The sequence below is a fragment of the Phaethon lepturus genome, unplaced genomic scaffold, assembly GCF_000687285.1.
Source record: "Phaethon lepturus isolate BGI_N335 unplaced genomic scaffold, ASM68728v1 scaffold7507, whole genome shotgun sequence".
NCBI classification, from domain to species: domain Eukaryota; kingdom Metazoa; phylum Chordata; class Aves; order Phaethontiformes; family Phaethontidae; genus Phaethon; species Phaethon lepturus.
The window spans coordinates 1-27,531 of record NW_010553954.1 but is presented as its reverse complement, the minus strand read 5'-3'; the positions used below and the strand labels follow the sequence as shown (position 1 = coordinate 27,531).

General features: G+C 34.9%; 1 protein-coding gene across 1 annotated transcript; it reads right to left on the bottom strand.

The window, feature by feature from the left end:
• Positions 1–7: 7 nt before the first annotated feature.
• On the bottom strand, positions 8–27,468 carry CWC22 (CWC22 spliceosome-associated protein; the record flags this gene model as incomplete). Its single annotated transcript, XM_010291665.1, has 15 exons — positions 8–846; positions 4,133–4,326; positions 4,435–4,536; positions 5,492–5,619; positions 6,542–6,694; positions 7,776–7,853; positions 19,933–19,993; positions 21,212–21,293; positions 22,568–22,660; positions 23,019–23,081; positions 23,194–23,400; positions 23,486–23,621; positions 24,538–24,591; positions 24,941–25,109; positions 27,340–27,468. Coding segments are annotated over 15 exons (2,236 nt in total), but the record flags the coding sequence as incomplete, so codon positions are not given.
• Positions 27,469–27,531: the final 63 nt, after the last annotated feature.

Sequence of the window (27,531 nt, the reverse complement as noted above, 5' to 3'; positions counted from 1 at the left end):
ATTTCGCTGAAATCTTAATGGCTTTATTCACAAAAAACCCCCCAGCTTCACCTTTCCAAAGGAAGAATTAAACAGAAAGACTCAATGCAACAGTTATAAAAAAAGTAGTACTGAAAATTTGAAAAAGTCTGATAAAATTTACAAATGCGAACTATCACTTTGTACAAAATCTTTTTTTTAAGGAAAGTTCAGTAATAGATTTTAAAATACAGTTTTAACAGCTCAGAAATGCACGTTTACTTTAAACTCTGGTTAGGTATTATTTTCGTCTGTGTGGGGAATTCTCCCTTCGTCTGTCCTCATTCTTTCTGGATTCTCTGTACTGATCAGAATAACGGTTGTACTTTTCTCGGTGTTTCTCTGAACCATTTCTGTATCGGTCTTCTTGTTCCTCCTCTCTCGGACTTGAATTATTATGGGTTCTCTCTCCAGATTTTGATCTCTCTCTTTTTCTACTGCGATTTCCATTGTCTTTGCTCCAGTGTCTGTAAGTTTCATCATCAGACACAGAAGCTCTTCTCTCTGCTCTCTTCGGTTTTGAATTACTGTGTTTATTTTCTAGATCCTTACTTCTTTCGTGGTTCCTATCCTTTCCACTACGGTAACCGTCTCTGCCATTGGACTCATCTCTGTGATGATATTTTGATATGTCATCTCTCCTGTATGATTCCCTCAAATTTCGGTGATTTCTTTCTGATTTGCTTTCAGTATCACTTCTTTCTTCTGGCTGCCTCCTTCCCATTTTCTTTTCAAGTGATTTTCTTTTCCTTTCTTGTTTTTTCCTGGAAACTTTATCAGATTCTCTACTTTTCTTCTGCATTCTCTTTCTTTTGGCTTTAGGAACATCTGAAATTATAACAAATTATGGGAATAAGGTTGCATTTTAATTTATTATGCTTAACTTTATAAGCTACACAGAAAGTTCCAGAGAGTTATTTTTTGTCAGAAAACTTTTGTGGGTATGTATCTGGACAAAGGTTTCAAACTAATGAGCTTTGATTTTATTGCTCTCCCCAACCTCCAACCGAGTGTCTCATGCAATGGGGCAAAATTCACCCATTCTTTAACTGAGCAGGTACTGATTATTTTAAATGCCTGTCTGCATTACAGGCTTTTTATTTTACATAAATAGAAATCCTCCATGAAAGTGTGAACTGATTATTAAGCCCAAGACTATGCTCCAGTTTTCCTCTAAGCCTCAATATTTCTCAGTAACTTCACTGTTATTAACACAAGAACCTCACATTAACAAAAAGCAAGGTCACAACGCATCACCCCAAAACCAAGAGCATACAAATAAGAAATTAGGGAATAGCCTTCTACATTTCATCCCATTTACAACACTTATACAGGTATCAAGAACATTGTGCAGCTCAAACCAAAAATAAACTTCTTCCTCAACTTACAAAAAAACCCCAACAAACCTGCGCTTTAATGTAAAGCATTACTAAGCCGTCATATCGGTGTTAAAATGGAGTTACTCACTAAATGGGAATCTGACATAAGATCTGCAAACCTGTCGATCCTGGAATTTTTTGGTTATGTAAGATACATTTTAGTATTTGAAAAGATTTGATATGCTATGTACTGACAAAACTCCAACAACCTTGCTTCCCCAATGCCCCCTCCAAGAGGGAACAACTCAGATTTGTACAGACGTGGCTGCCGCTCACGAGTATCCACCAGCAGGCCCTTTATCCCTTAGCTATCTGCAAGTGATGCCTGACTTTTGAGAACCTCTACCCATCATCCTCCTCTTGTCGGCTTGATACAAAAGGACCAGGCAGCGACTGTAAAGTCATATATCAAAACACTCACGAATAATTTTTTTTAGAAAGATCACCTTTCCCAGACCATCCAAAGTCATTTACTTTGCCAGTTACTTGCTGGAAAAGCTTGTTAGTGAATGGAGAATAAAAACAGCAGATGGGGAAAAAAAATCTCTAACGCTATCCTATGAGGAAACAGAGGCATGTTGAAATGGCTTGAGACAGTGGTACTGCAGCAACATACCAATGGCCCCTGGCTCATTTTCAGAAGAAATAGTGTCAGCTTTTTCAACAATTTCAGATTACAACTTGTATATTTCTAAGTATACAGTAGTGCTCATCTCAGTGGGAGAGGCCTTACTCTTCCTGTTTGCTCTTTGTAAGGAACCTCTAGATTTCACTTGAAATTTATTTTATCTGTATTTATGAATAAACACTGAAGGTACAGCCATTTAGAATAACCATTAATTTACTTTATTGCATGAACTATAGGATCATACCAGCTAACTGTTTCTAATCATTTTTTGAAAATACTACAACCATACATTGATTTAATAGTACATCAAATATCTGAGTTCTACTGCAGCAGGCTAATCTCATGTCTGAGCTAAGTGATGATGGATCACTTCAGATAGATTTTTAATACATTAAGTTTTTTAAACAGTATTTTCCCTATTATGCAGAAAAAGGCTGGAGAAGGTAAATACAAAGGAACAAGGTGCTTTGATAACAGACAAATTTCATCCTCTGCTGGTCCTGTTTGGGCTGGAATAACCTGTCCAGAGCTAGCTGGTGAAGTTCCACAAATTAACTGTCAGTAAGACAGTAATCCTTAATTTAGCTATGTTCATTTTCTAGTTAGCAGTTTTTCTATTTTATCTTATATATTGCACTCTTAAAACACTGAAATACTGCAGCACATTCCTCTGAAAAATGCATTTGAACTCTACCAAGATATTTTAAAAGCTGCAAACACAGGAAGACTTGGAGTTATAGCCAGTAACAGACCTCAACCAAGTTTACCATTGAAGAATATAGTTATCTCCAATTACTGTTCTGACCATTGTATTTAAGTACACAAGAACCAGGGAAAAAAAAGTGAAACCAGGCTGTAAAGATATCAAAATGCAAGTTTTAATAAATGTGTTCCTGAATGGAGAAAGGACAAGTAGTAAAAGGAAAGGTCCTAAACTTACAAAAATAACCTGTTCATAACTAGCAGACTGCAGACCCAGTAGGTTTGTCACTAAGGACTTACCTCTCTGCTTCCTCTCAAGCAGCTCAGCAGAGCTGCAACTGTCTGCGCAGGAGCCATCTGGCTCTTTGCTGAACTAATGCCTCCTCTGACCCTGTTTAACTGTGCCCTCCTCTAGTGCTCTGTCGTCATATAATGCGATTAATGCAATGACACACAAATCAGACTTTGTGCAGTAAGATTGCAATGGAGAACGAAAATGCATTTCCAAAGCATGAACATTTCACACTGCTTTTATTTTATTAATCAACATTTTCATTTCAAAGGCATGTAATAAATGAAATTAACTTTGAATCGGCAAGCTTCTGTGCTAAGAAAGTCACGCTGTGTTATCATCTGCTCACACTACATACGATAGGGGAGACTGCACACACTCACTCATACTAGCATGTACTTTATAGATTAAGCAATGTTTTTGACACTTCATGACAAATAGAAGGTTATATATTAGCAAGATGGTATAAGATACTAAACACTAATTATAATGCATAACACTACAACATACTAAGTTGTCAGCAAAAGCTAATTCTTCCTTGGAGATTTCTCTACAGACAAGAACCCTCACTATACCACCATACAAACTCTTCCTGAGGAAGAAGAATTAGAAATGGACCCTTGGAAGGATACTAGAACTGAACAATGTCATTTCTGACCCATGAAGAAGCACATATTTACAGGGAAGGACACAAGTAGTATCAAGCTCACCTAATCAAGCCAAGCAAAAAAGAGTTGTAGACGTTAAGTCTCTACAGTTCACCAGTAAGCATCCCACAGAGATCTTAATAGGGAATGACACTAATCCCTCCATCCTCCACTGAAGTGATAGTACTGTGCAACAAGTATCAACTGTGTAAAAAGCAACCTACAAAACAATGTTCCTCAGATACTGATGTCTCTAAAAATGGAACTCAGTTTTTCCTAAATTCTTAAATAAATTTCCATGAGCAATATTTAGTATTTTAAAACTTGTAGGTTTAAACACATTGATTAGTTTTTAAAGTAGAGAAACTAACACTGTCTAGAGCCAGTTTTTCCTTAAAACAAGTATACACAGAAATAGAAATAAATAGGTGTATAAAAGTAAATAGTTATAGCTAGTGTTAAGTACCTGAGTCACTGCTGTTGCCACTGCTAGAGGAGGAGTCACTGCTGCTGGATGACTCTGAGCTGCTACTGCTGTCAGAGTCAGAATCTGAGGAAGAGTCTGTCTCTGAAGATGAAGAAGAATCTGATGATTCAACATCTTGTTTCTGTGTCATTATCATCTTTGGTGCATTTTTAAGATGCTCCCGTAATTCATCCCTATTCAACAACAACAGCAATAATTTTTTTTTTTTAGGTTTTGTTTTTTTTTTTTTTGGCAGGGAGAGGGAAGAAAAGTAAGTATCAAATCAGAAAAGTGTTCCTCACGTTAGTCCTCCAAGGCCAATAGAAGTGAAGAAGTTGATGGCAAAGCGAGTGTTTCTTGGGTTATCCCGAGGCAACAATCCCTCAAAGAAAGGTTGCAATGTTCTGATGAAAACAAACATTAAATTAAACACCATGCCAGCTTAGCAATAATTCTCATTGACATTAATAAACTGAAAAAGAAACTGTATGGATCTCCATAGGACAGCAGAAGTTTTCTCTTCATTCATTTTTAATTGTTTACATCTGTGATGTATCTGATCAAAATGCTATTTAAAAACTTGCTCTTTTATGAAAACATAAGCTTCTTCACACACCGAAGAATTACACATATACTGTCAGATTATGAGAACAGAAAGCCTGATTTTGTGAAGCCCTGAAAAGACTTGTGAAATCACAGTAGCCTGTGATAGCAAAGAATAATATTTGTTGACCAAGAAGTTCAAAGATCTAGGAACCTATGCTGAAATCACAAACAAGGCCGTGAATATAGTTTCAAGTTTAAGTTTACATAAGCTAAAGCATCTACTAAATTCTTTATCATACACAGAAGAAATACCAACTTACAGGAAATAGCTCATGCAACTAAAGGAATATTGCCAGAATGCAATGCATTAAATCATATACAGGCTTAAAATAATGTGTTATTTACACTATACTTAAGGATAAGCAACAAATCCTAGAAAGAATGGAATTATGTGTTTTTTTCTAAATTTTGTCAGAAAGAAGCCACAGTAACACGACCGAGTTATACAGCTGACAATACAAAAAGATAGACTTGCATTTGGAAAATTCTTATACAAGCCAAACTATCGTTGGAAAAAACATAAGATACGTCTTGCAAATAGTCATGCACATACTTGAAACGAAATTGATGCTAACACACTCATCTTAATGGGACTCTTTGCAATGACTAAATCTATACATGAACTTATTCTTGAAGTACTGCAGCTACAGAAGTGCAGTCTTAGTTGAATTTGAAAACAGAGTCCTTATCCGTACTTTTTCAGATAAAGAAACTAATTAAATTTACAGTTTTGGAAATGAAATTTCAACTTACTCATCTTTTAATCTTGCATTTAGATTAGGAAGTCCCATATATTCACTGAGTTCCTGAAAGAATATTTTGACAAAAATTCTACTGGAGGATGTAGTAGTTTCTTCACTTAGTATTATACATTCAAGGACCTGAAAATATTTAGAAAAAAAGCCCTTAAGTTTAAACATACATTCTTTTATGTATCTTAAAAACCTTTGTCCTCCTGAAATAACTAATAAAAACTTAATTTCCTCTCCCCTCGCCCCAAGAACATAAACCCTGTAATTCCTAGTCAAAACTTTCTTCCTCAAAAATTCTTTTCTACCACCTGGGAACAGTTTCTGATTATATTTGTACTAGTAATTCTTTAAGGATTTATTTTATGCAGGAAAGCCTCACAAAAGAAAAATCAGGTGTGTGAACTTCTGGAGTTAAAGATTTGGAACTTAAATTCTAAAAAGTTGAAATATTTGGACTGACTTTTGTGCCTGAAGAATGACAATTAGACTAGGCTGTGAAAAAAGAATAAAACAGTAGGAAAAAAGAAGTTACCTTGATATAATAATATGACATTAAAAATGAAGAAATAAATATCTCAGAATGCAGGACTGCCTGTATTTATTTAGCACTTAAATCACAAAAAGACAGTATTTAAATTTTTAAATAATTATATAAAAATTTTCATTTCATACATAATTTTTAAAGGTTTCTTTAGGCTTGTTTTTAGAGACTGTTCTGTTATTTACACTGCCGATGAAAAGTTCAAAATTCTAAAAACAAGTACATTTTAATCAACCACTTCCAGCTGAGCTCCACAAAATAACAGCTTAATCAACTACTTCAGAATGGGGGAGGGAAGGCAACGGTGCACAGGGGCAGAGAGAGAACATGGAGCAACAGAGAATTGTTCACAGTGTCTGAGAAGATACTTAAAATAATCCATTTTGCTACAAATACAAGTAGTTCCAAATTGTAGAATGGATACTAAAACTAACGCATTCTATATTATTTCTCAATACTGGAGATTAATTATTGAAAAAGAAATCTAGGACAATAGCCTTTTTCACTTACACTCCAGGGAATTGAATCAGTGTACAGTAGATGAGCAAACATCTTGGCAACATTCCTCAGTTTGTTCGTTTCCAAACGATGAATGGTATCATACTGTTCTTTGAAAATAGCTTCAAAGGATTCCATATATTCTTTTTTTAGCATGCAGAAACGCTGAGACAACATTGTACAATTGAAACAATCAGATTAAACAAAATATTAAACATGCAAATAACCTCCATATAAGTGACCTAATGCTGCAAATATTTACTGCAAGATTTTCCTTTTAAATAACATTTGGAGAATAAAATACCTTCAGACAGACACATTTTATTGCTTTCAGCAGTTTGTCAGAACAAGAAACTCATCTGCATTGCAAATTAGTAATTATCAATTTTGAACTGCAGCAAAATTATCCAGCAATTTCTTTTACTTCCATACATCCAGTATTTTCACCTGATGTAACCCCATCAAATGTAATTTTTTCATGACATCATTGAATGACTATTTAAAATTAGAGAGGCAGCAGGGAACACAAAAGTAAGACATTTTGGACATAAGACATTCCAAAGAACATGAAAATTAACATTTATATTCTACTGAACATGTAGCTTCTTATGGTTAGTGCTTCTTAACTGACTATCAGCAGAAGTATTTCCTCAAATACTAGATAAAACATACAAATGCAAAAAAACCTACTCCCTTTCAGCATAACTTGCTCCCTTGAGAAGACAAGTGTTTTATCTTAACTAGTCAGATCCCTCAGTATCATTGATAGGGAAAACTTAACTAAGACATAACTGCAAAGACAAACAAACAAAAACACCCACCCACGACCCCGGGACATTAAGTATTCAGTCTTGTGCTTTAAATAAAACCTATTAAGCAGCTTTGAACGAAGCGGTAAGACAGAAGCCTCCAAAATGAATCTTTAGCACTGTAAAACGGATATTTTCCGGTAACTCATAACACTTCTACCTCTTTTTAGTACCATTCCTTTGCCACTGATTTATTGTTCTACCATAATGGGAAGAAGAAGGCAAAAAAGCAACAATATAAAGAGAAAGTGTGTTCTCTCATTCTGTATTCACTGTTTACTACAATCAAAATGTTAGTTCAGTCAACTAACATAATCATTTTCAGAATAAAAAAAACTATTAGTTTTATTTATCCATTAAAATTTAAATTTGACACACAAAAAATAAACCAAGGAAATTATGTACCACGAAGTGTAAAATCTGAAAACAGAACTTACCCCTGCCAGTAACCCAAAGAATTTCTCGTATGTTCTTTGCTGAGCACAGCAGTCAAGTATCATATTGCAGAGTTCTTTCTAGTTTAAGAAAAAAAATAATTTCTCTAGGTAAATTCATTGTAGCAGGAAAAAAAAAATCATTACTAAGTACCAAAATATTGAAGAAAGTCTTACATGGATGCAAGCTTTGAAATAAAAGCATTTACATAAATCTTTATTGGCAACATCAGTAGTTTTCTGAGTTTCCCATGTTTTAGAAATTATCGGGCTATGGATATGAGCTTTTGCCATTCAAATTTCCTCTTCTGCTTAAGCTAAAATTTATGAGTTAATGCACTGTACATCTCACCAAAAAAATGTCAGAACTAATTTACAAACTGACTTTAACGGAGTGCAAAAAAGGAGGTGTGACATAAAAAGAGAAAGTTTTGAGGACTTTTTTTGTGGTTTTGGATTTCTTTGAGGGTTTTTTGTTTTGTTTGTTTGTTTTAAATAACACCAGTCCCTGCGCTTACAGAAAATGAAGATTCTTTGCAACATCCAAATGTCATAATGGCATATAGACAAGCCATTTGGAAACTCAATTACAATGCGCATGCTTAGCAGGATATTTCCAAAATCAGAAATATCTGTAGATTGTGGTATATACTAATACCTTCAATTATTTAGCCATAATTTTTACCACAAGCTTTGCTTACCAGAAGCAAGCAGAAGGCAGTGTTTCACTGCAGCTGGTTCACCAGAGGGGCCTGAAGGTGATGTTCAGAAAGACTAAACTCAGCCTTAGGAGGCTGATCTGCCTAGGCTTCCCCTATAAACCAAGCGAATGAGAGGAACTTTTCTAAAGAAGCTGTTTTAGGCTCATGTTGTGAATCGCCCTCTAGAAAAGCATCTCTCCTTCTTAGCTAGGAAGGAGCAGATAAAACCTAGCTAGATTAACCTCCTAAAACTTTTGTGCATCCCCATTGCCCATGGCCTGCCTTCCATTTTTCCCCATCTCCATGGCAGACATGGATGTAAGCACCAGCTATGGCAGAAGATGCTCTCTTTCCATTGATACCAACTATCTAGAACTGTTAGACGCAGTCTTTTTGGAATACAAGTTGTCTGGCTCCCTTTCTCCTTGCTCCCCAATACCATCACCCCAAGATCATTATTGAATTACCCTCTGGCAGCTACCACCTCTTATTCTTTCACACACACAAAACCAAGAACCAGAAGGAAACACACAGGTGAATTCTGCTTTGCACCTCCCCTCTAGGCCCTTCACTGGCCAAGAGCAAGGATCTAGACAAGTAAGCATAGACAAGTTTAAAAACAAACGTATTCATCTGATCTACTATGTAAATTACAAATTGTAATACAGCTATGAACTGGTTTAGGGCACATTTTGGAACATTAAGACAAGTGAAGCAAACACTCTTCTATAAATTAAGAGCCATGAAATACACGGCACTTAAACAGGACTGCAGTTTTTCCCATTAATTTTTATTTTTTTATTATTTTCTCCTAAGACCAACTTCATAGCATAAACCAATTTATGACATTCCCAAATAGGTTTTCGGCTGTCAGTCATGTATCCTTCACAATTAATTTAATTTATCTTTAAACTAATAACAACACACCCATAAAGAAATGCTGGATAATTTCAAGCATTTTGTCTGCTTTATGTCTTATATCAGTTTACTGTAACATATACCAGATTTCATATTCTCCTACTTGTGCCATTCTTCCAAGCACGTATTCTGAAAAGAAATACTTTGCCTATCACAAAAACTCAAAAAAATAAAAAGCCAATCATGCTGAACAAGAAAAAAATACCCCCTCCAAATATTGAGGCATTAATGTGTAAGACAACCTTATGGATGTGTTTAAGGGCATTCCTTTCAACACTGTCACACTGTGTTAGTGTGATATATTAAAATGCATATTAACTTTTTATATTATCCTGTTTTACAGTAATGCTGCAGTTAATCAGTTTTAAACAATAAAAAGGGTGAAGTGCTGATGCCACTGCTAATAAAGTCAGCAAGACTTGAAAAACAAATTACTTTTCTTCCTCATCTTAAATGCAATTACAACTTTGGTATCCCCTGTGGTTTACCGTAATTAAATATTTTAACATTTTAATTAAATATTACAATGATTTCTAGGAGGGTTATCTTGAATAATCGCACACATGAAAACAGATTTGCCCACAAAGACATTCTTGCTAGCGTTATCAAAACAACTCGAAGTTAGGTCTAGAGTAACTGTCTTCCAGATTAAAAATTAACAAACTTTAAAATTATTTAATTATTTTTTGAGAGATGCGACAAGTTCACATAGCAATTCTAGCTTCACTTATAGCTTTAAAGGTTAGTTAACTCATTTCAGTGCTCACAATGGTAACACTTCTGGTGATGTTTATGGCAGGAAGAGCCTGTGTTTTTTAGCCCATCACTTGCTTTAAAGAAAGCAACAAATTTGTTTCCTAATTTTACAGGCAATTTATATACTGCCTTGTTCAACAGTTTTCACACAACGCTCAACGACTATTCAGCTTAGTTAAGAACGTATGTATAGCTATCCAATCATGAAGTAGAACGCTTTGAAAATATCTGACATCCCATATAGATGGTGAATGATCTTTTGTAAAGATCTTTAATTCATTATTGTATCATGGGAAGAAAAGGCAGTTCCCAAAACCGCTAAGACAGAAGATAAGGAGAAAGCTCCCTCTAAATACACTGCTTTTCCTACAGTTCTCCCTAAACATTTCCTACTAGCTCTTAACCAAACAAGCTAAAGGTTTAGACAGATGGTGGCTCAACCCAACATGGCAAATATAATGATAAATTTAAAGATGCTAAGGGGTAAACTAGGAAAAGACAGGAAAATGAGACTTGCTTTTTCCCCCAGCTTTACCATTTTAAAAAACAAGCACACCCTGCCCACTCTATATTCTCTCAGCTTCACACAAAAGCTACGTTCACTGCAGATAGAAGAGCTAAAGCAACGCAGCTTTCTCCTTCCCTTCTGATCATGGGTTCCTTTTTACAGTTACTACATATTTTTTCCATTTCTTCTGCCCTTATTTTTTGCTATTTCTTTTCTTTAACATTTGCATTCGGCTAAGACTGCAATTTTGGAACTGCCCCACAGGCTGCCTCCAAGAGGAGGTCTTGCTCTCCCCTCCCTAGCTGGAAGCAATGTAATTTCCACCTCCCCTCCCCTGCAAGCTACACAGCTCTGCTCCATCCATTGCACACACAAGCTAAAGCAATCATGAGATATCCCCACCCTGTAATGTAGCTTCTTAAAATGTAAAACTATCAATCCCAGCACACAGTTTCTACAATCATAGAAGGAACTAAAGGAATTGATTTGCTGGAAGCAAACCTAGTAAAGGACATGGTTTGGTTTAAATCAACGTGAAATTGGAATTATGTGAAATTAGTGCCTTGCATTTTATACATTTGCACTGCTTTTACAGATGACGTTTTTCTTCTCTTCTCTCAGATGAAGTGCATTGTACTTTGTTTCCTCCCTTAAAGCTCTCTCTACTGCTGCATACTTCAAGGTGTGTAACAGTCACATGTGCCTCACACAATCCTCACATTTTTCCAGCATCTCTCCTCCTTTTCTTCTTCATTCAAACTACCACTTAGAGCCAAGGCTGGCAAAGCCATGGAAGGTGTTTCAGTAGCAGGTGGCCTCTTCGCAAAATACGTGCAGTGCTTTTGACAGCTACTATGCCGTCTCCAGGTCTGTCCTGTGTTTGATCAGCTAATGGTCTTTCTCAACTTTTATTGTTCCTTTATTTACCATTTTTTACCTCAGCTTGTTTTATGTTGAGCAATGTATGCTTAAAGCTGAGTATGGTTATCAAAAAATCTTGCACAAATCCAACCTATAACATGTTATGCAGGCATCATTAACTGGATACAAGGATAGATATACTTTTAATCATGCTGCTACAAGTCTGCAACACACACGCAAAAGAGTTTAGTGAAAGAATACATTAAAGCCTCACGGTATCCACTTCCCTTCTACCTGAAGGCTACACATGCAAAGCTTAATTTCAAGTGATGCCACTGAGGTAATGTGAGCAATGCCATCTCCTTAGGTTAAATGCATACATACATGTTTGGAAGATCAAAGTCAAGTGAGAATTCTGGCTAATGCCTGTTATGAGTAACACACAAATATAGCATAATTCTTTATGTCTTCTATACCTTCATTTTGTAGGCATCAACATATACCAAAACATATACAGAAAGGGCAATGAGCTTCCCAATTATATAATGAAACTGGCTATTTTTACCTCATTAGAATCTTTAATGTCATAAAGATATGCAATTATAGAAAATTTCATTTTATGCTTGTTGGAAATATTTTAACATAAATATCACCTGCCACATTTCTAAAGTGCATGCAGTCTATTTTCAAAAAAAATACAGTTAAGCTTTAAGCACTCAAGATAGTTGAAAAATTGGACCTAGATTTTTTTTTTTTAATTATTTTCTGGAAGAAAAGATCAGTAAGAGCTGAAAAATTTAAACTCATTAAAAGTTATGAGCATATGCTTAAAATAATCTTATCTAATAGAGATAATGTATTTAAAGAAGTATTTTTTAAAACTTAAGTTATGTTTCTGGAACTTCATCCCATATAGGTATGGTTTGAATGTCATTCAAACATTCAAACTATATGGGATGAAGTTCCAGAAATTAATTAATCAATCAATTAATCAATTACTAATTATTTCAAGTGATATTTTGAATAATCCATCTATGTTTAAATGATTCCTCCTGTCAAAGCTCAGCCCCTTTGCACAAGCCTATTAAGAATAATACCTATTCTATCCTTCAGGTCACTAAAGAAATCTCAGGTCAGCCAATGCAACTAGTTCATTCACACCTACCAAACTATTTAGAAACTGTTTTCAATTGTAATGTAATCTATATTATTAATGGGAGAGAATGAAAGAGGGTAAACTGGTTCCACTAACAGGTCTTTCCAAATTTTAACTCAATATCCAGAATCTGCACCTTTATGTGCGCATTTTCTGATGTTCTGTATCTTCATGGTTTACGCTGACATCAATAGCACTATATGTTACACAAATTAAAGCCACTGAAGTAGTAAGACCTTGTCTATCAAAATTTTACATCCTAGCTATCATGTTCAGAAGCAGGGTTTGTTTTTATGTTAGTCTTATGAGGCTCCTCCATGTGTAAAACACAGGCCAAAAATACTACGTAATTTGTAAAAACTTTGGTCAGTGTAAAATCACCACAGTAACATAAACAAATCAACACTTTGATTTGAAAAATGCCAAAGTCTAATTTCTATTGGGAGTGTGGACCTACCTCAAACTCAAGACTACTGATTAACACTAGTAATTCCTTTCTTTCTTTAACACCTTTTGAAGACTCCTGAGGAACAGACCTCAGATTGCTTTTCAACTTGTGACCTACACATCTCTGACATAAAAAACATTATTTCCATTTTAAAAGATATAATTCACAAGCCATATAAGATAACCTATGTATCTTATGTACTGAATAAATACCCTGTAAACTGATGGACTGTCAAAAGTATTCCCAGGATCATACAAACTATAAAGAGATAGCCAAACAGTTTAAGAACTATGCCCTGTAGGTGCAGATTAGTTACTGCACCTTGGATTAAGAAACAGCTGTAAGCACACACAGTCCTTCTCAACACAAAGGAAATCAGGCTGAGGGCCAGCTTCTTTCAGAAGTTTTGAAATATATTACAAACATTGAGCTATCAATGTTTTTAGAGAATTAAGATTTTTAAAATTCATACATTAATTACATATTAGATTTTATATAGCATATAATAAATTGTTTTACTGTTATCATATTAAAACATCCGGAAACTAAGATAACTAATGACTTGAGCCAGCCTGATGTTCAGATGAACAGTTTGAGAATAAGATCATTCTGATTTTGATAGAACTTACAGATTTAAGGCAATGTACTTGAAAAGAAGTACAGTTAAATTTAATGAAAAATATGAACTAAATGCCATGATAGTCCAGGCTAAAGTAGTATATGGTTCATAAAATCAGATGTATCCATCTCATTAGATTTATACTTCCAGACATTAACAACAAAAAGAGAAGCAGGGAAATAAAGGAAGTTTATGGATTAACAGAACTCAATTTAAACATACTTTTAACCTCAATGTCAGAGTTACTGCTATGTACCTTTTTTTTAACTGATAAATTATGAAAATTCAGATTGATTCAGCATCTCAGGCCCACACAAAGTCCTGCTTCAAAGACAGGAATTTTACTTGAGGATGATCATCTTTCACAGGCAGTAGCAAGTCTGTGAACTAATCATGGTGCAGTTGCCAAACCTACCAGTTGCAATGTCCTACAATAACAAAGGAAACCAATGAAACTAAGAAATCATCAACTTGATCAGAACATAATTATCAGCTTTAGACCATCCCACTCTTTATCAGTTTCCTCAACTATATTCTCACTGAATGTCAAGTCAAAATAAATACTTCTGTTATCTTCAAGGCTCAATGCATAAATAGCACAAGAGAGACACTGACACCTCCACCCCTCCAGCTAGGACTGTTTTGAGCAAGTGTGACACCATCATGTAAAACCAAAAATGTGTCAAATGCATGCAAAATTCTTTCACAGAGGCTGTGCCTACAATAACTTTTCTTTTTTCAAGTAAAAAAAAAAATTCTGTGGCATATGACTTTTGTGTGTGATAACTGCAATTGAATGGCAGATATTCTTACAGAAGAGGCTCCAATTTAATTTAGCAAAACTTGTATACAACAATTCCAAGCATTGTTGTATACAAGTGTAGTTCTCGTCACAAAAAGGAACAACCATATATTGTTCTTGCTTTTTGAAAACATGCCTAAAACAGCTTGTCTTTTAGGCTTTTGTTCCTTTTTTTCGTTGGTCATCCCTGCCCCACCTCTCCCCTTGAGGGAGACTGAGCAATAAGGTAAGACATTTCCCTTTCTGCTCTCAGCTTGAACGATGCAAAGAACCTTTTAAAATTAAGTAGTCTGTAGGCAAGAGCATCTTTAAAAAAAAAAAAAAGAAAAAAAAAAATCTATATTCTTCATATATGTTTCCCTAAAGAAGGATCAATTTTCTAGCTAAGTAGTTGTCACTCCTGTCTAGGTTTGTATTACTGTGGGGATCCTCAACTCTTTTTCTTCAACTAAAAACATCAGAAACTGAAATGTACTCCTCCAAGAACATAGGCTGCAAAAATCTCTTACGGGAAAGCATAGAGTAAAAAAAAAAAAAAAAAAGAAAAATCTATTTCTGACATTCCAGTCAGGCTTGCTTGTTTGCTTTCCTCATGGTTCAGAAGCCAGAACAACTGGCAATACCATACTCCTCTAACTACAGTTTTAATTTATTTAGATTTTCTTCTTTGGTAATGCATGGGATTAATGCAGCTTTAACACAGATAATAACAGTACTTTAAAAAGAGAAACAGTGTGCTCTGCCAAGACTGAACATATGTGCAAAGAAGCAACTGTAAGGCTTGTTTAAAACAGCCTCTCACAGACTGCAGTACAGACTACCACAAAGCTTTTCAACTTTGATCTGCAGGCTTTGGTTGGGTCTAAATAACACCAAGAAAAGCACGCCTCCTCCTATTAAATTTACTGTTAAAGGGAAGAACTTCAAGTATTTGAATTTTATGTTTTAAAAAAATCAGAAACCAACACATGAGAATTAAATTCTGAGTATTTGACATACTTAAATATTACTGCCTAATGCAAAAGAGCAGAACTAAGATAACCGAAGTGAGTAAAATCAACAAAAAAAAGCAATAAACTCCTTTGTTAAAGTTTAAGAATCCACATGGAAGAGCACAAGGGAACAAGAGAGTCCCAATTCACGGGAGATGCACACAACTGTCTTCATATCTGAGTTACAGTAACAGCATTCACAGACCTGAAATAAAGGAAGTAGAGGCATGCTGGGTTACCGAGAGTCCACTTGGAACCTACTCCTCAAGTGGCGAGAGATGTCAGCACAAGAGACAGTAAAAAAGTAAAGTTTAGAAGTTTTCATAGCTGGACAAGAGTTCAGAAGAGAGGTCAGAAACAAAGCGGGGAAAAATAATACAAAAAATCAGAATCAGGAAGACAGCGATACCAATTATCTGCTGAAGTTATAAGAAAGAGAAATAACAGGAAAAACAAAATTAACCTGAACAGGCTTTTAGTAACAGATTCAGGAAAAGTTCTCATCATAGAACTGAGAAAAGTTACAAGATTTTTTTTGTTTGGTTGATTTTTTGGGTTTTTTGTTTAAGAAACACAGTGGTAGAACAAGAGAGGATCTACAAAACATCACCCACAGGGGGATCCTGAAAATCCCTAACATGGAAGACAGTGTGAAGAAGGATCAGAAAGAAAATTTGTAACAAAAATTTTCAAAATGCCTTCTGGACATTTATATTAAATAGGCAATGTAAAAAAAACAAACAAAACCAAAACTACAGAGGAGTAATGCTGTTGCTCATTTAAGGTAACTATGACATGCCAAAAAAGGCTAGACAGAACAAACCTGAAAGGTTAAAAAAAGACGAAAGATACAGAAAAAAGAAAGCACATCACTTACATCTATCAAAGATTACTAAAATACAGAAGAAAATGATACCTTTTAGAAGATTCAATTTTTTAATGACTAAAGAAGGGCCCTTTGACACAGAAGACAACATTGAACATGCTGGAGGCATCTAAAAAAGCATTAAAAAGGGCAAGAAACAGATCAAGTGTAGTCAGTACCGTTTAAAGACAAGGCCCAGGTACAAGCAGCAGATATATTTCCAGAATCCTGGAGCAAAAATAAATGAATAAGAGTCAAGGAAAAAGAAAAACTAGAGAGCTGGGAACAAAAACTGAGCTTGCGAACCTGGAAAACTATGGAAAGAAAAGGTGCTTTCTAGAGAAAGAAAAATAGGACACTGTAGTAGGCAAACTTTTTACCCAAAAAAGGTGTGGGGAAAAAAAATAAACAATGAGGAGATAGAAATAAGCGAGTATTTTGAGGAAGGAGAATATATAGCTGGAGACTAAAAATTAACTACCTGTAAATCAAATGGGAAGATGGATGCTTCTGTTTAACAGCATCATTTACTTCTGAAAAAGCAGCATTTCAATTCATGGCAAAATGAAAAATGTGTTCATCTCAAGTCAGAACACAACAATTTTAGGCTAGTAAACAAAAAAAAATACTGCCAACATTTCCCTTAGCACCTGGTACTAAACTGCAATGCCAAAAAGCAGCATTATGTTGTTCTATTCTGTAGATGGTCCATTTGAACCTTAATCCTCTTTCTATGAGTCAGAGCTGTAAGACAGCTCCATTACTGATATTAAGTGTATGAATACTTGTGTTGCACAGCAGATAACGTGACACAATAATCTGATAATTCAACCACTGATAAAAACTGCTAAATATATTCCTGAGCTCAGGCCTGAAAAATCACGCCAAAAATCTCTGTACTTAAAGATTTCCAGAACAATTAACCTGCAAGAAAGTTAAGACTATCTTAGTCTCAAAACTGTCATTCACATCTGTCTTTAGGTTTTGAATATTGTTACCAGTTTTCAGATTGTATTTAATTGACAATTCACTACTCAAAACCTGTGGAAAACAGTCTTAACAATAAAACTGAAGAAAGCTGATTTTATTAAGTAAAGCCTTCCAAAAGGAAAACACGAAGTTACTGTAAAATTGGACTCAATTTGAGCAAACATTTTGCAACAAGAATTTTAAGTATCACCTGATTTTAATGAACAGAAACTGCATTAAATGATACTTCAGTCAAACACACTAGTACCTGCTTCTTATGATAACCTCCACTCATAATAGGAGTTGGCATAGAGAATGAGCTCTTACCTACAGGGTCTTTGCTGTAACAAATAACCAACCATGCCATTATCACCTCTCCTACACTTGATGTAAATTGCCATTTTCTTACAAGCTTAAACAAACTTTGAAGATTCACCCAAGAGCTCAGGAAACATTTCAGGAATTTCTCAAGACTGTTTAAAGTTCGAATCATAAGGTGCAAAGAAATTATAGATAAAGACACATAATCCCGCAATACAGGTTGCTAAAGCTTTCAGTAAAACAGACCAAAAAGTGCTTTATGGCTAAAAAAATAAACCTGCGGTTTGTTTTGATAATGAAGACAGTGGGAATCAATTCACTAAAGGCTTCAAACAGAAGATACTAATTTGAAAGAACAGAAGATGATTTTCCTTGTTTAGAAACCAGGAGTTAGTTCAACCATTGCTGAGTGCATTCAGTTTTTTATCCACATGGACAGATTTGAGCCCCATAAATCTCTAAATAATTTTATTGCCAGCATCTGGTTGTTCTTTCTGCTCTCACACTGATCAGGAAACCTCATTTTTTTTCTTTTTGCCCCCATAAACACTCCTTAGGAGCTGTAAGTACAAAGAGCAAGTCAAAGCTCCCACATCTTTGATAAAGGTGAGGTGGAAAGTAAGGATGATTATTAGGGATAAAAGAAATCCACACAAAGATGATGCCTCACATTATAAGAAGATGCAGTTCTACAGCAGTTTTGAACCTTGAATTGTAATAATCCCTACAACTAGTACTGAATCACGGGTTGACACTAATTTATTTTCATCTCTTTATATAGCTATACACTCGCACACACAAAATGCCAAAATTAACACTTGCGCATTTATTTTAAAAGCATCTCAGTCGTAGAAATTACAGCTGAATCATAACTACATCACCTCAGAATCTTCTTTTTTTTTTTTTAACAGGGTGGTGTGCTAAACAAAATAAATTATCTAAATACCACAAACTGTAGTATTCAAACACATAAACTCTTATTCATCTAAATGTAGTAGTTTTCAAAGAATGCTATAAATTCTTCATGGATTTTTTACATTTTCCAAAACAGTTGAGTAGTTCTCTGAGCCGTTACCTAACAGTATTACACAAATTGTATCTCTGTTGTATGATCTAGCACATATATTCTAGATTGTTCCCTCTGTTCTTTATAACAGAATTGATTTGCTGGAAAACAGGATTTTTTTCTCTTTAGAATTCTTCAGGTTATGCTTCACTGAGAATCATAATCCTATGTTTACTTAATATTGCATTTCATGCACAGAATTAAAGAATAAGAAAATACACAACAATCATCTGAATTCTTAGTTTACTTCCACATAAATTGCTTAGTAACAAAACAGTACAAGAACTGAAAAATAGACAAATCATTTTCTGATTACTATAGTAAATCAAATTTTCAAAGAACATGTAGCTGTAGCCCAGGTCTCCACTTACTGTTACTATTATACTAACAAGGCTACTTCTACACAAATTGTTTCAAAACAGAATAGTGATAATTAAAACCACAAGAAAATTAACAGCTCTCTCAAGTGCAACTCTCATGATGATAGCTTACAGCTGACTGAAAAGCTGTTTATATAATTAGATGGATATTTACATTCTACCAGGATCTAGTATAAGTATGAGCTGAAGGACAGTCTCCTTTACTGAAAACATACCAATTGTACTGATCTTACACACAGTGTCTGAAGACAAAACAGATTTTGTCTAATGATCTCCAAGATTACAACAAAGCAATCATATTTACAACTGCTTTAATTCAATACACTATTACTCAAAGAGGACTGTGAAAGCAACAAAACACCACATCCTTTTAGCACTATGCTAAATTTCAAGCTCCACTGATAAAGTTTACAGCTGCCTGCAAATATGATCTTAGAGTTCTTTCAGAGACAGAGCTCTAAGAATGACTGCCACGCACTACAGTACTTTTGTCATAGGATAAGTGTTTCAATAGTCCAACCAACAAATCTTTTCAAACGGGCTATGAGCAAACATTTGAACTGCTTGACAGAAAGGATAAATTCCATACGCCAAATGTCTTATGAAATACGTGTCAGCCTATTTGCTCTAAAGATTGCAAGGCTCATTTTAAAGAACAACAGCTGTAAGGAATCACTCTCATCTGCTTGCTGTACAGACTAGGTCCCAGGACAAGAGTAAGGATTCTAGATACGATACTATCATAGTGCTATTTCTTAATAATGTTAGTAACAAAAAAGAGTAAGAAGCAAGGCTTACAGTCTGACTGTCAGGAAAGTCCATCTTCAGCAATTTATGAGCACATTCTTCAAAGTCTAAGCTGCAATAGTAGAAAAAATACTTCCCATTATCTGTGCAATATATGCTATGCTAAAAACATTTCAGAATTATATTGTTCAACTGTTTTGAAATAAAGTAGCTTTCTAAATGTTAATGAGATGTTTGGCTTTTTGTTGTTGTTTTTGTTACTTTTTTTTAATAAACATTTTGTATTTCATGGAGTTTATATCTGAAATTTAACCCAAAGTCATTACATTTACAGACAATCTGAAAACAAGATGACTTGGGTCATTATCACATCATCTTACAAAACCCAGTAAAACACAAACATGTGAGCTCATTTTACACACCCTGAAAAACACTGAAAAACGCAAACACTGTACCTAAGCTCCAAAACTAGTATATACCACACTCTCCTCTTTGCACACCCATTCTTGCATATTGACAGACTGAAGTATCTCCTCCCACCCAAGTATAAGATGAACAAATGTAAGCACAGAAAGAAAGTATTGAACAGTAACTTTGAGAAATATAAGAGCCTTTCATACACCTCAGTACGGTATTAATTCATACGTCTAATGATCAATATCATAACTACATTATCTCCCTTGTCGTGCAGGTTCAGACCTGCAGAATATTGTGGACCATGCCTACTTTTAACCACGGAATTGAGTGGCATGCAACAGATTAATCTCTCCTTTCAGCCAGGCAACACAGCGGTTATACTACCATGTTTTGATTATTTGGGCCATGTACAGCAAGATGATTTCATTCTCAAGATAAATACAAATACAGTACACTTCAGGGTTGGTATCTGTACACTTATTTTCCAAACAATGCAGATGGCAACAGACCTAAAGAGTACCACACTGCAAAACTCCTTACTCTTAGAAATGGAGAAACTCTACAGCATCTCTACTTCAAGCGTTTCACATTTTCTTCAGAAATTCTTAAGATACTATATAATCTGAAGATCACTGACTTTTGTTCACTCAGAACATTTTGATTACAGCAATCCTCATAGGTCCCAGTGCACTACTTAAATCCTGTTTGTTTCAAAATGTTTATCTTAGAATGAGAATTTGGGTACCTACTTGTCAAAACAGTCTGCTTTATACAATTAGGTCAGCCTCCATGAAGAACAGTCCCCTGCCTTATTTTTTAGTGTGCAATTAAAAAAAAAAATTAAAAAGAGAATTCCAGTTCACCCATTTCAAAAGAACTACACTCAGAGGTGTACAAGTTACATCAAGCTTACCTTGACTGAATAGCAAGATAAATTGTACGACGGAAGGAGACCAGGTTAATTTCTGTTTTGTCATGGACAGTAACTTTCTGACCTGGGAAAGAAAAACCTGGTTTTGTAAAGAGCAAAACATTAAGGCAAATACATGTAATCTCTTAGAACAGCTCTACTAACTAAATCTGTAGCACACTATATAATACTTTTGCTAGAAGTATTTAGGACTGTTTAGCAAGTTTATGTATTTTTTTATTTATTTTTACAGAGAAGAAGAAAAAAAAAATCAGTATTTTCCTCATCTGTAACTAACAGGTAAATATTAGAGATATAGTTTTAAAAAGATAACTCCCCTTTTAAAGAGCTTTCATGTGACTTAGTCACTGCACCCTCCGGGTTTAACATTTCTTGTATACATTATTAGCAAGGTATTTTATGCATAATTTGACTAGACAATGCTTTATGTAGCTCCCCCAACTTTAACAGGAAATTCTTTGTTTCTGTTATGTGTAGGATCTATATTGCAGCATTTTGCAAAGTTCTGTTTTGTTCTGGAGCAAGTGTAGAAAAATCCACTCCAAACCACAATAATTCTGGGAACACCTTCATTCATAAAGTATTAACTATTACTTCATTCTTTTAAAAGTTTGGTAATAGCATAAATAGTGAAGAGTTTTGTGAATTCTCGTACTTTTCATCAGCCTGGAAGCTCTGCTCTTCTCCGAAATACTCCAGCAAACTGGTGAGGAAATCTATTCCTGGTATTCTACAAGAACAGGACTTGGCTGGCTTTTCAATTACTCACACGGTCTGCGCAAACATTTCAGTTATGCTTATCCATCTTTTTTTTTTTTCCCCCGGGAATCAAATATATTCTTTGAAAATGTGTAAATGCTGACTGCTTCCACTAAAGATCAAGAAAGGAGGATGAACTGAACTAAGAAGTGAGATACAGAGGATGTAAATACAGTTGTAAGAAAACCCAGTCTGATTTTGAAAGTGACTTAAAAACATTATAGAGCATTAGAAAGTGTCCAGAAAGGTTGTCTTTGCTAGTTTTTAAGGAAGTGTTTTCACATTTGATACTTTTCATGTCGTATGTTTGCAAGGCTTTTCTCACATGAAACCAATATGGTCAAGAACAATCAGGCAAAGTTGCTTTTCATTTTCTGCGTGTGCTGAATGCTTCCTTTTAGACCATTACTTTTATCCTATTTGCTAGCAAATACTTAGATCTGAGAAAAATTTAAGATTAAAACATTCCTTAACATTTGAACATTCTTAGTTTCGCAGAATGTATAACAAGTTAAGCTTTTCTTTCCTGTGTCATCTACATCCAATCAGTCACTAGTAAGGTGTCAGTCATACGCTTACCATCTTCATCCTCCTCTTCATCATCTTCATCTTCCTCACTACTTCCAGCCTCTTGATCTACTTCAGAGTCACTGTCACCTTCATCAAGAATTTCTGAAAGAGCAGTATCCCAGATTAAAGGGATATAGACCACAGTAGTTTCACTACCAAAAAAACTTGATCCAACACTTAAGAGTGAAAGGGTGTCTCAGGTGGGGAATATGGCAGAGCCGCAAAAAATAGGTATGTCGTAACATAACAAAACAGAACCTTAGCTGGAGAAACAATACTAAAGAAAATAGCAGAAATACATTGGAAAGGTCTAGGATGAAATGAAAGACAGTTATCTGGGACACAAATATCACCCACTAGTTAAATAACAAAGCTTGGTAACAGTAGTTGGACAAGTAAACACTCTGTAAGTGTGTAAATATATGTTTTATGTAAAATGTGTATACACACAGGCCCCTACCTTTCTTCAGCATTTTGTATTTCTCTTCATTTTCCATAAAGTTTGGATCCATCTTGAAAACATCTTTAGAATAAAAAAGAATCTTTATTTAAAATACAAAATTAAGAAAACAAAGAATGTTAAATTTTTTTCATGGGGAATGAAGTCATAGAATTATATTCCGTTTCTAACTTACTAAGAACATCCTCTGGGTTGTAGTCATCTTCTAATGGCAACATGTGAGTAAACTGATCCTCCTCTTCCACTAGATCTAATCCCTCTGGAATGATTGGATGGTCCTTGAAGCCATCCTTTCGTACAGCAAACATGACTTCTATCATATACTGAACACGCATATCAATTTTAGATTCATGCAGAATGTGTCGAAGACGGTCAAAGATTGCTTTGGAGAAAGATAAATGCAAATATGAAAAGGATTTACTAGTGCAAACACCGAAAAGACAAGTGTTCTGGTTAATTATACTTACCATTAATACCTCTAGGAGAAACTTCTGTTAATTTGAGTCCACTCTCTTTAATAAATCCGATTGCTACTTCAATACTGTCATCAGTAGGCCTTTCAAGAAGCAAAGTGAGCATTTCCAGACATAAAACCTCATGAGCCTATGGAAAGAATATCAGTAGGGAATTAGAATATACAATGTCACACTACTATTACAGTGATTTATCTGACAGAGCAGTCCAGCCTTTGAGGATGCCACAAACACACTTGTTTAATCAGACACATAAGGCAATGGTAGTGGGACAAAGCTAATTAAAGCAAATACAAATTTCAAATAAAATTTTACCACACATATTCACACCAACTTTGTAGAGAATCTGACTATGCTATTGAAATGGTCAAGCAAGCAACCAAAAACATTTTACCATTAAGGAAAAAAAAACAGAATGCATTTCCAAAAAGCAAATAAAACAGCACTTACATTACAGAAACTAGTTCTAAGTGCACTATGTCTATAATTAAATGAGGTCTTCCAGGATCAGGCATATAAGCAAATGGCACACCTCACATTAGTTTCCTCTTTACCGAAATGCTGTATATTCCCAGAACACTGCTTCTTGCCATTATTTAAACTGGAGTACCCTGATTGCTAACGCATAAAAAGGGGCATACATCTGGATACAAATTTGATTTAGATGCAACCGAGTCTAGTTCTGCCTACACAGATGTTTAGGTGAGGTAACAGTGTTGCAGGAAAACACTGTTTAAGATCTGTGGGACAGAGCTTCAGATGAAGTTGGCTTTGCATCAAGATTTGTCTGAATACTAGCCCAAACATATTTACGAAGTCTGGGGAAGCTCTGGAGATAAGTACAATGGTAAACTGCACAGGAAATTACCAGTATCTTTTCTAAAAAGGTCCTAACAGCTTACAGCAGGCATTAAAAGGAAAGCTGAACTCAGATTTTCAGTAACCTTTAGAACAGGGAGAGCATCTTCACTTAGGCTACTGCTGTCTTGAAATTAAAGAAATAGCCATATGGGGGTTGGATTGAGTAATAACATGAAGTAACATACCACATTCTGATTCATCAAATGTGCAACAAACTTTGAAGATGTAAGACAGAGTTGCTGCAAAAGAAATAAAATAGGAAATTTTAACACCTCTTATAGTGAAGAAAAAATTTATTTACTAAGATTTGTGGATCTCACAATCAAATTAAGTCATGAAACTACCTATTTTGGGATACTGGTGGCTGTTCACAATTAGGACTGTACACTTATCAACCCAGAACAGGTTGTTGAGCTTTCAGAATACTCTAATACTACTTTACTTAATGTACTAATTACAGGTACATCAATCCCAACCCACAGGCCTTGGTTGTGTTCCCTTGAAGCATGTCATTTGAATACACTTGATACTAGGTTAACACAGCAGAATTATAAGTTCCAGCATGTTGCTTCTTCACATTTTACATACCTTATCATTTCTGCGATATCCTTTGCGAAAATTTAGTATCAATCTCTTGAGAATCAATTCACCAATATTTGGAAACTTTGAATTGATAATTGCCACAAGAGCTGCATAAACATGGGTAAAAATTGGAGAGGCACTCTGAGCTTGCAAAATGGACCTAGACAGCAATCCCCTGTAAAAATACGTAAAAGTTTAAGATTTTTCTGGTAATAAAACGTGTAATGTTTCTATTCAGTACATATCACATAAAATGGTATTGTACAGTTGGAATAGTTCAAAGATACCACATGGTCATTTTCAAACCATTGTTTATCATGCCACAAATGGAGTTTTGCAAAATGTGTTGCCCAAATGTCTATGAGCTGAGAAATTCTTAAACTGACACCTTATCTTTCATTAAATATTGTTCCTATTAGAACTACATCTGAAAACAATAAACATGGAAAAAGTCTTAATCTTTTAGCCTGCAATTATCCCTTTAACCCCAACAGAGGCTCTTCTTAGCTTTGAAGTTTGTACAATTGTGCTGTTTCTATTCCTTGGCTGAAAAAACAAAATCCAGTTTGTGACTGAAAAAAAAAATCTACTCTGCAACTATTTATGAAAAGCACAGAATTGTGCAACAAAAGTTGCATTTCCATAAACCGTTCCTAACTATAAAGATCTAGCTAGGAGTAACAAAAGTGAATGTTCAGTAAAACCAGAATCAGCAAAGTAATGTTTTTCTCAAATGAAACTGCATATTTTCAACACAATAATTATGTTTTGGAACTGAGAACCAATTACAAAATATTACTACTTAGAGCCTAAATGAGTGTAAACACAGTGCTCCTGAGATAGACTGTTAGTACAATAAAAGAACTACTATCTCGTCTATATCAAGACTGAAGTCTGAAAAGAATCTGAGAATTTCCCCCTGCCCCTCAGTTTTGTTTTTTCTAATGCTTCAGCACATAGAATTTGACTTTTGCTGTATCACTCCGTTAGAAATGGGTAAGGGGGGAAAAAGCGCCCTCCAAACGTGAATCTTCAAAGTGCACACTGGTATCCAACCCTATCTTCTCTGTGGTCTGTTGAAGTCTTCCAAAAACCTCCTTACATGGTACTAAATAAAAACTGCGTAATACCTTACTCCTACTTACTTTGGAATTAACAAATGGAATAGAACTAATTTCATACTAGTGCACAGAAACAGAATATTTCATTTTGAAACCATTAGTTATTTCTTGCTTACAAACTGAAACTGGTCTGGTTCAGATCCCATTTACCCTCTAGTTAGAAAACTCAGAAAAGTTAGATAAAACTTTGTGTCATTACTTTTATAGGCACCTTTGTGCAAATTTGGAAGTCAAAATCAACTCTAAGAAGAGAAATGGTGTATTTTCCATCTACATTATTTTGAAATTTGTTAGCTTTATAAGCTACACAAATTTCCACAGACAAATGTATTCTAAGAACATTTAATAAGCTCATTTTTAAACTAAAATATTACTGCTTGTAAGAAAATTAATTTTCGGGAATGTGAAACGTAGGCAAGTAAAAGGTAGTTCTACAACAGACTGCTCGAGACTTCAGTATTACTTTTAACGAAGTCACATTCGGGACTACTTGCTCACTCTAGATTTTACTGAATTCTCTTCTGTTATTTTTATGCTATTTTTATGCAGGATTCTGATCTTCCCATCAGCTATGACATACATGAAAGTAACACATTCCTTAGCTATAAACACCTCAAATAACAGTGATTAAGTTGTGACAGAGAAAGTGTTGCTTTCTGTTTGGAAGGTAACAGAATTATTTCTGGATATTTTGTTCCGAGGGGTTTTTTGGTGGTGGTGGTTTGGTTTTGTTTGTTTGCATGATAGCCAATCTAAGAAACCCATACTCCTTTAGACTAGCATATTTAATCTCTATTGACATCAAAATTAAAGCAAGGACAGTCATCACACAGTACTTGCGCAGTCACCATGACTTAGTATTGAGCTCAAATAGCATAATAGTCTTTTCTCTACTTTACAACTGTAAACAATTTGTCCAGATAACTAATAAAGCTTGTTTTGCTAAATATTGGCTACAAATATTACTTGTACCACAGAAAAAAAATCCCAAAATACAAAAGTAAATAGACAGAGACACCTGAAAATTGCAAATCACTCAAGTAAAACGTTTAAGAAAAGAAAACATATACCATCTGTTTCACTCTTATTCCTCCAAGCATACAATCCCTTCCCCACTGGCCCCTTCCCCAAGCAGGGGACTACTCTGCATAGAAAAATATAGCCCAAGATTAATTTTAAAATCTGACTAGCATCCATACACTACACATAGCATACAGAGTGATGTACAAATGAACATTATACATATTGGCAAAAAAAGAATTGTTTTAAAATACTAAGACTTACCTTCCCCGAACAATATTTTCCTGAAGGAGCTCATGAATTATATTTTCTATATTAGAAACGTTCACTTTATTGACAAGACCATTGATTGACTTCTTCAAGGCTTCCCAACTCATCCTCTGATACGCCAAGCTATGACAAAGGTATCACAAATTATTAATGCTGAGCATTAACAAATTATTTGAGTAATTTATA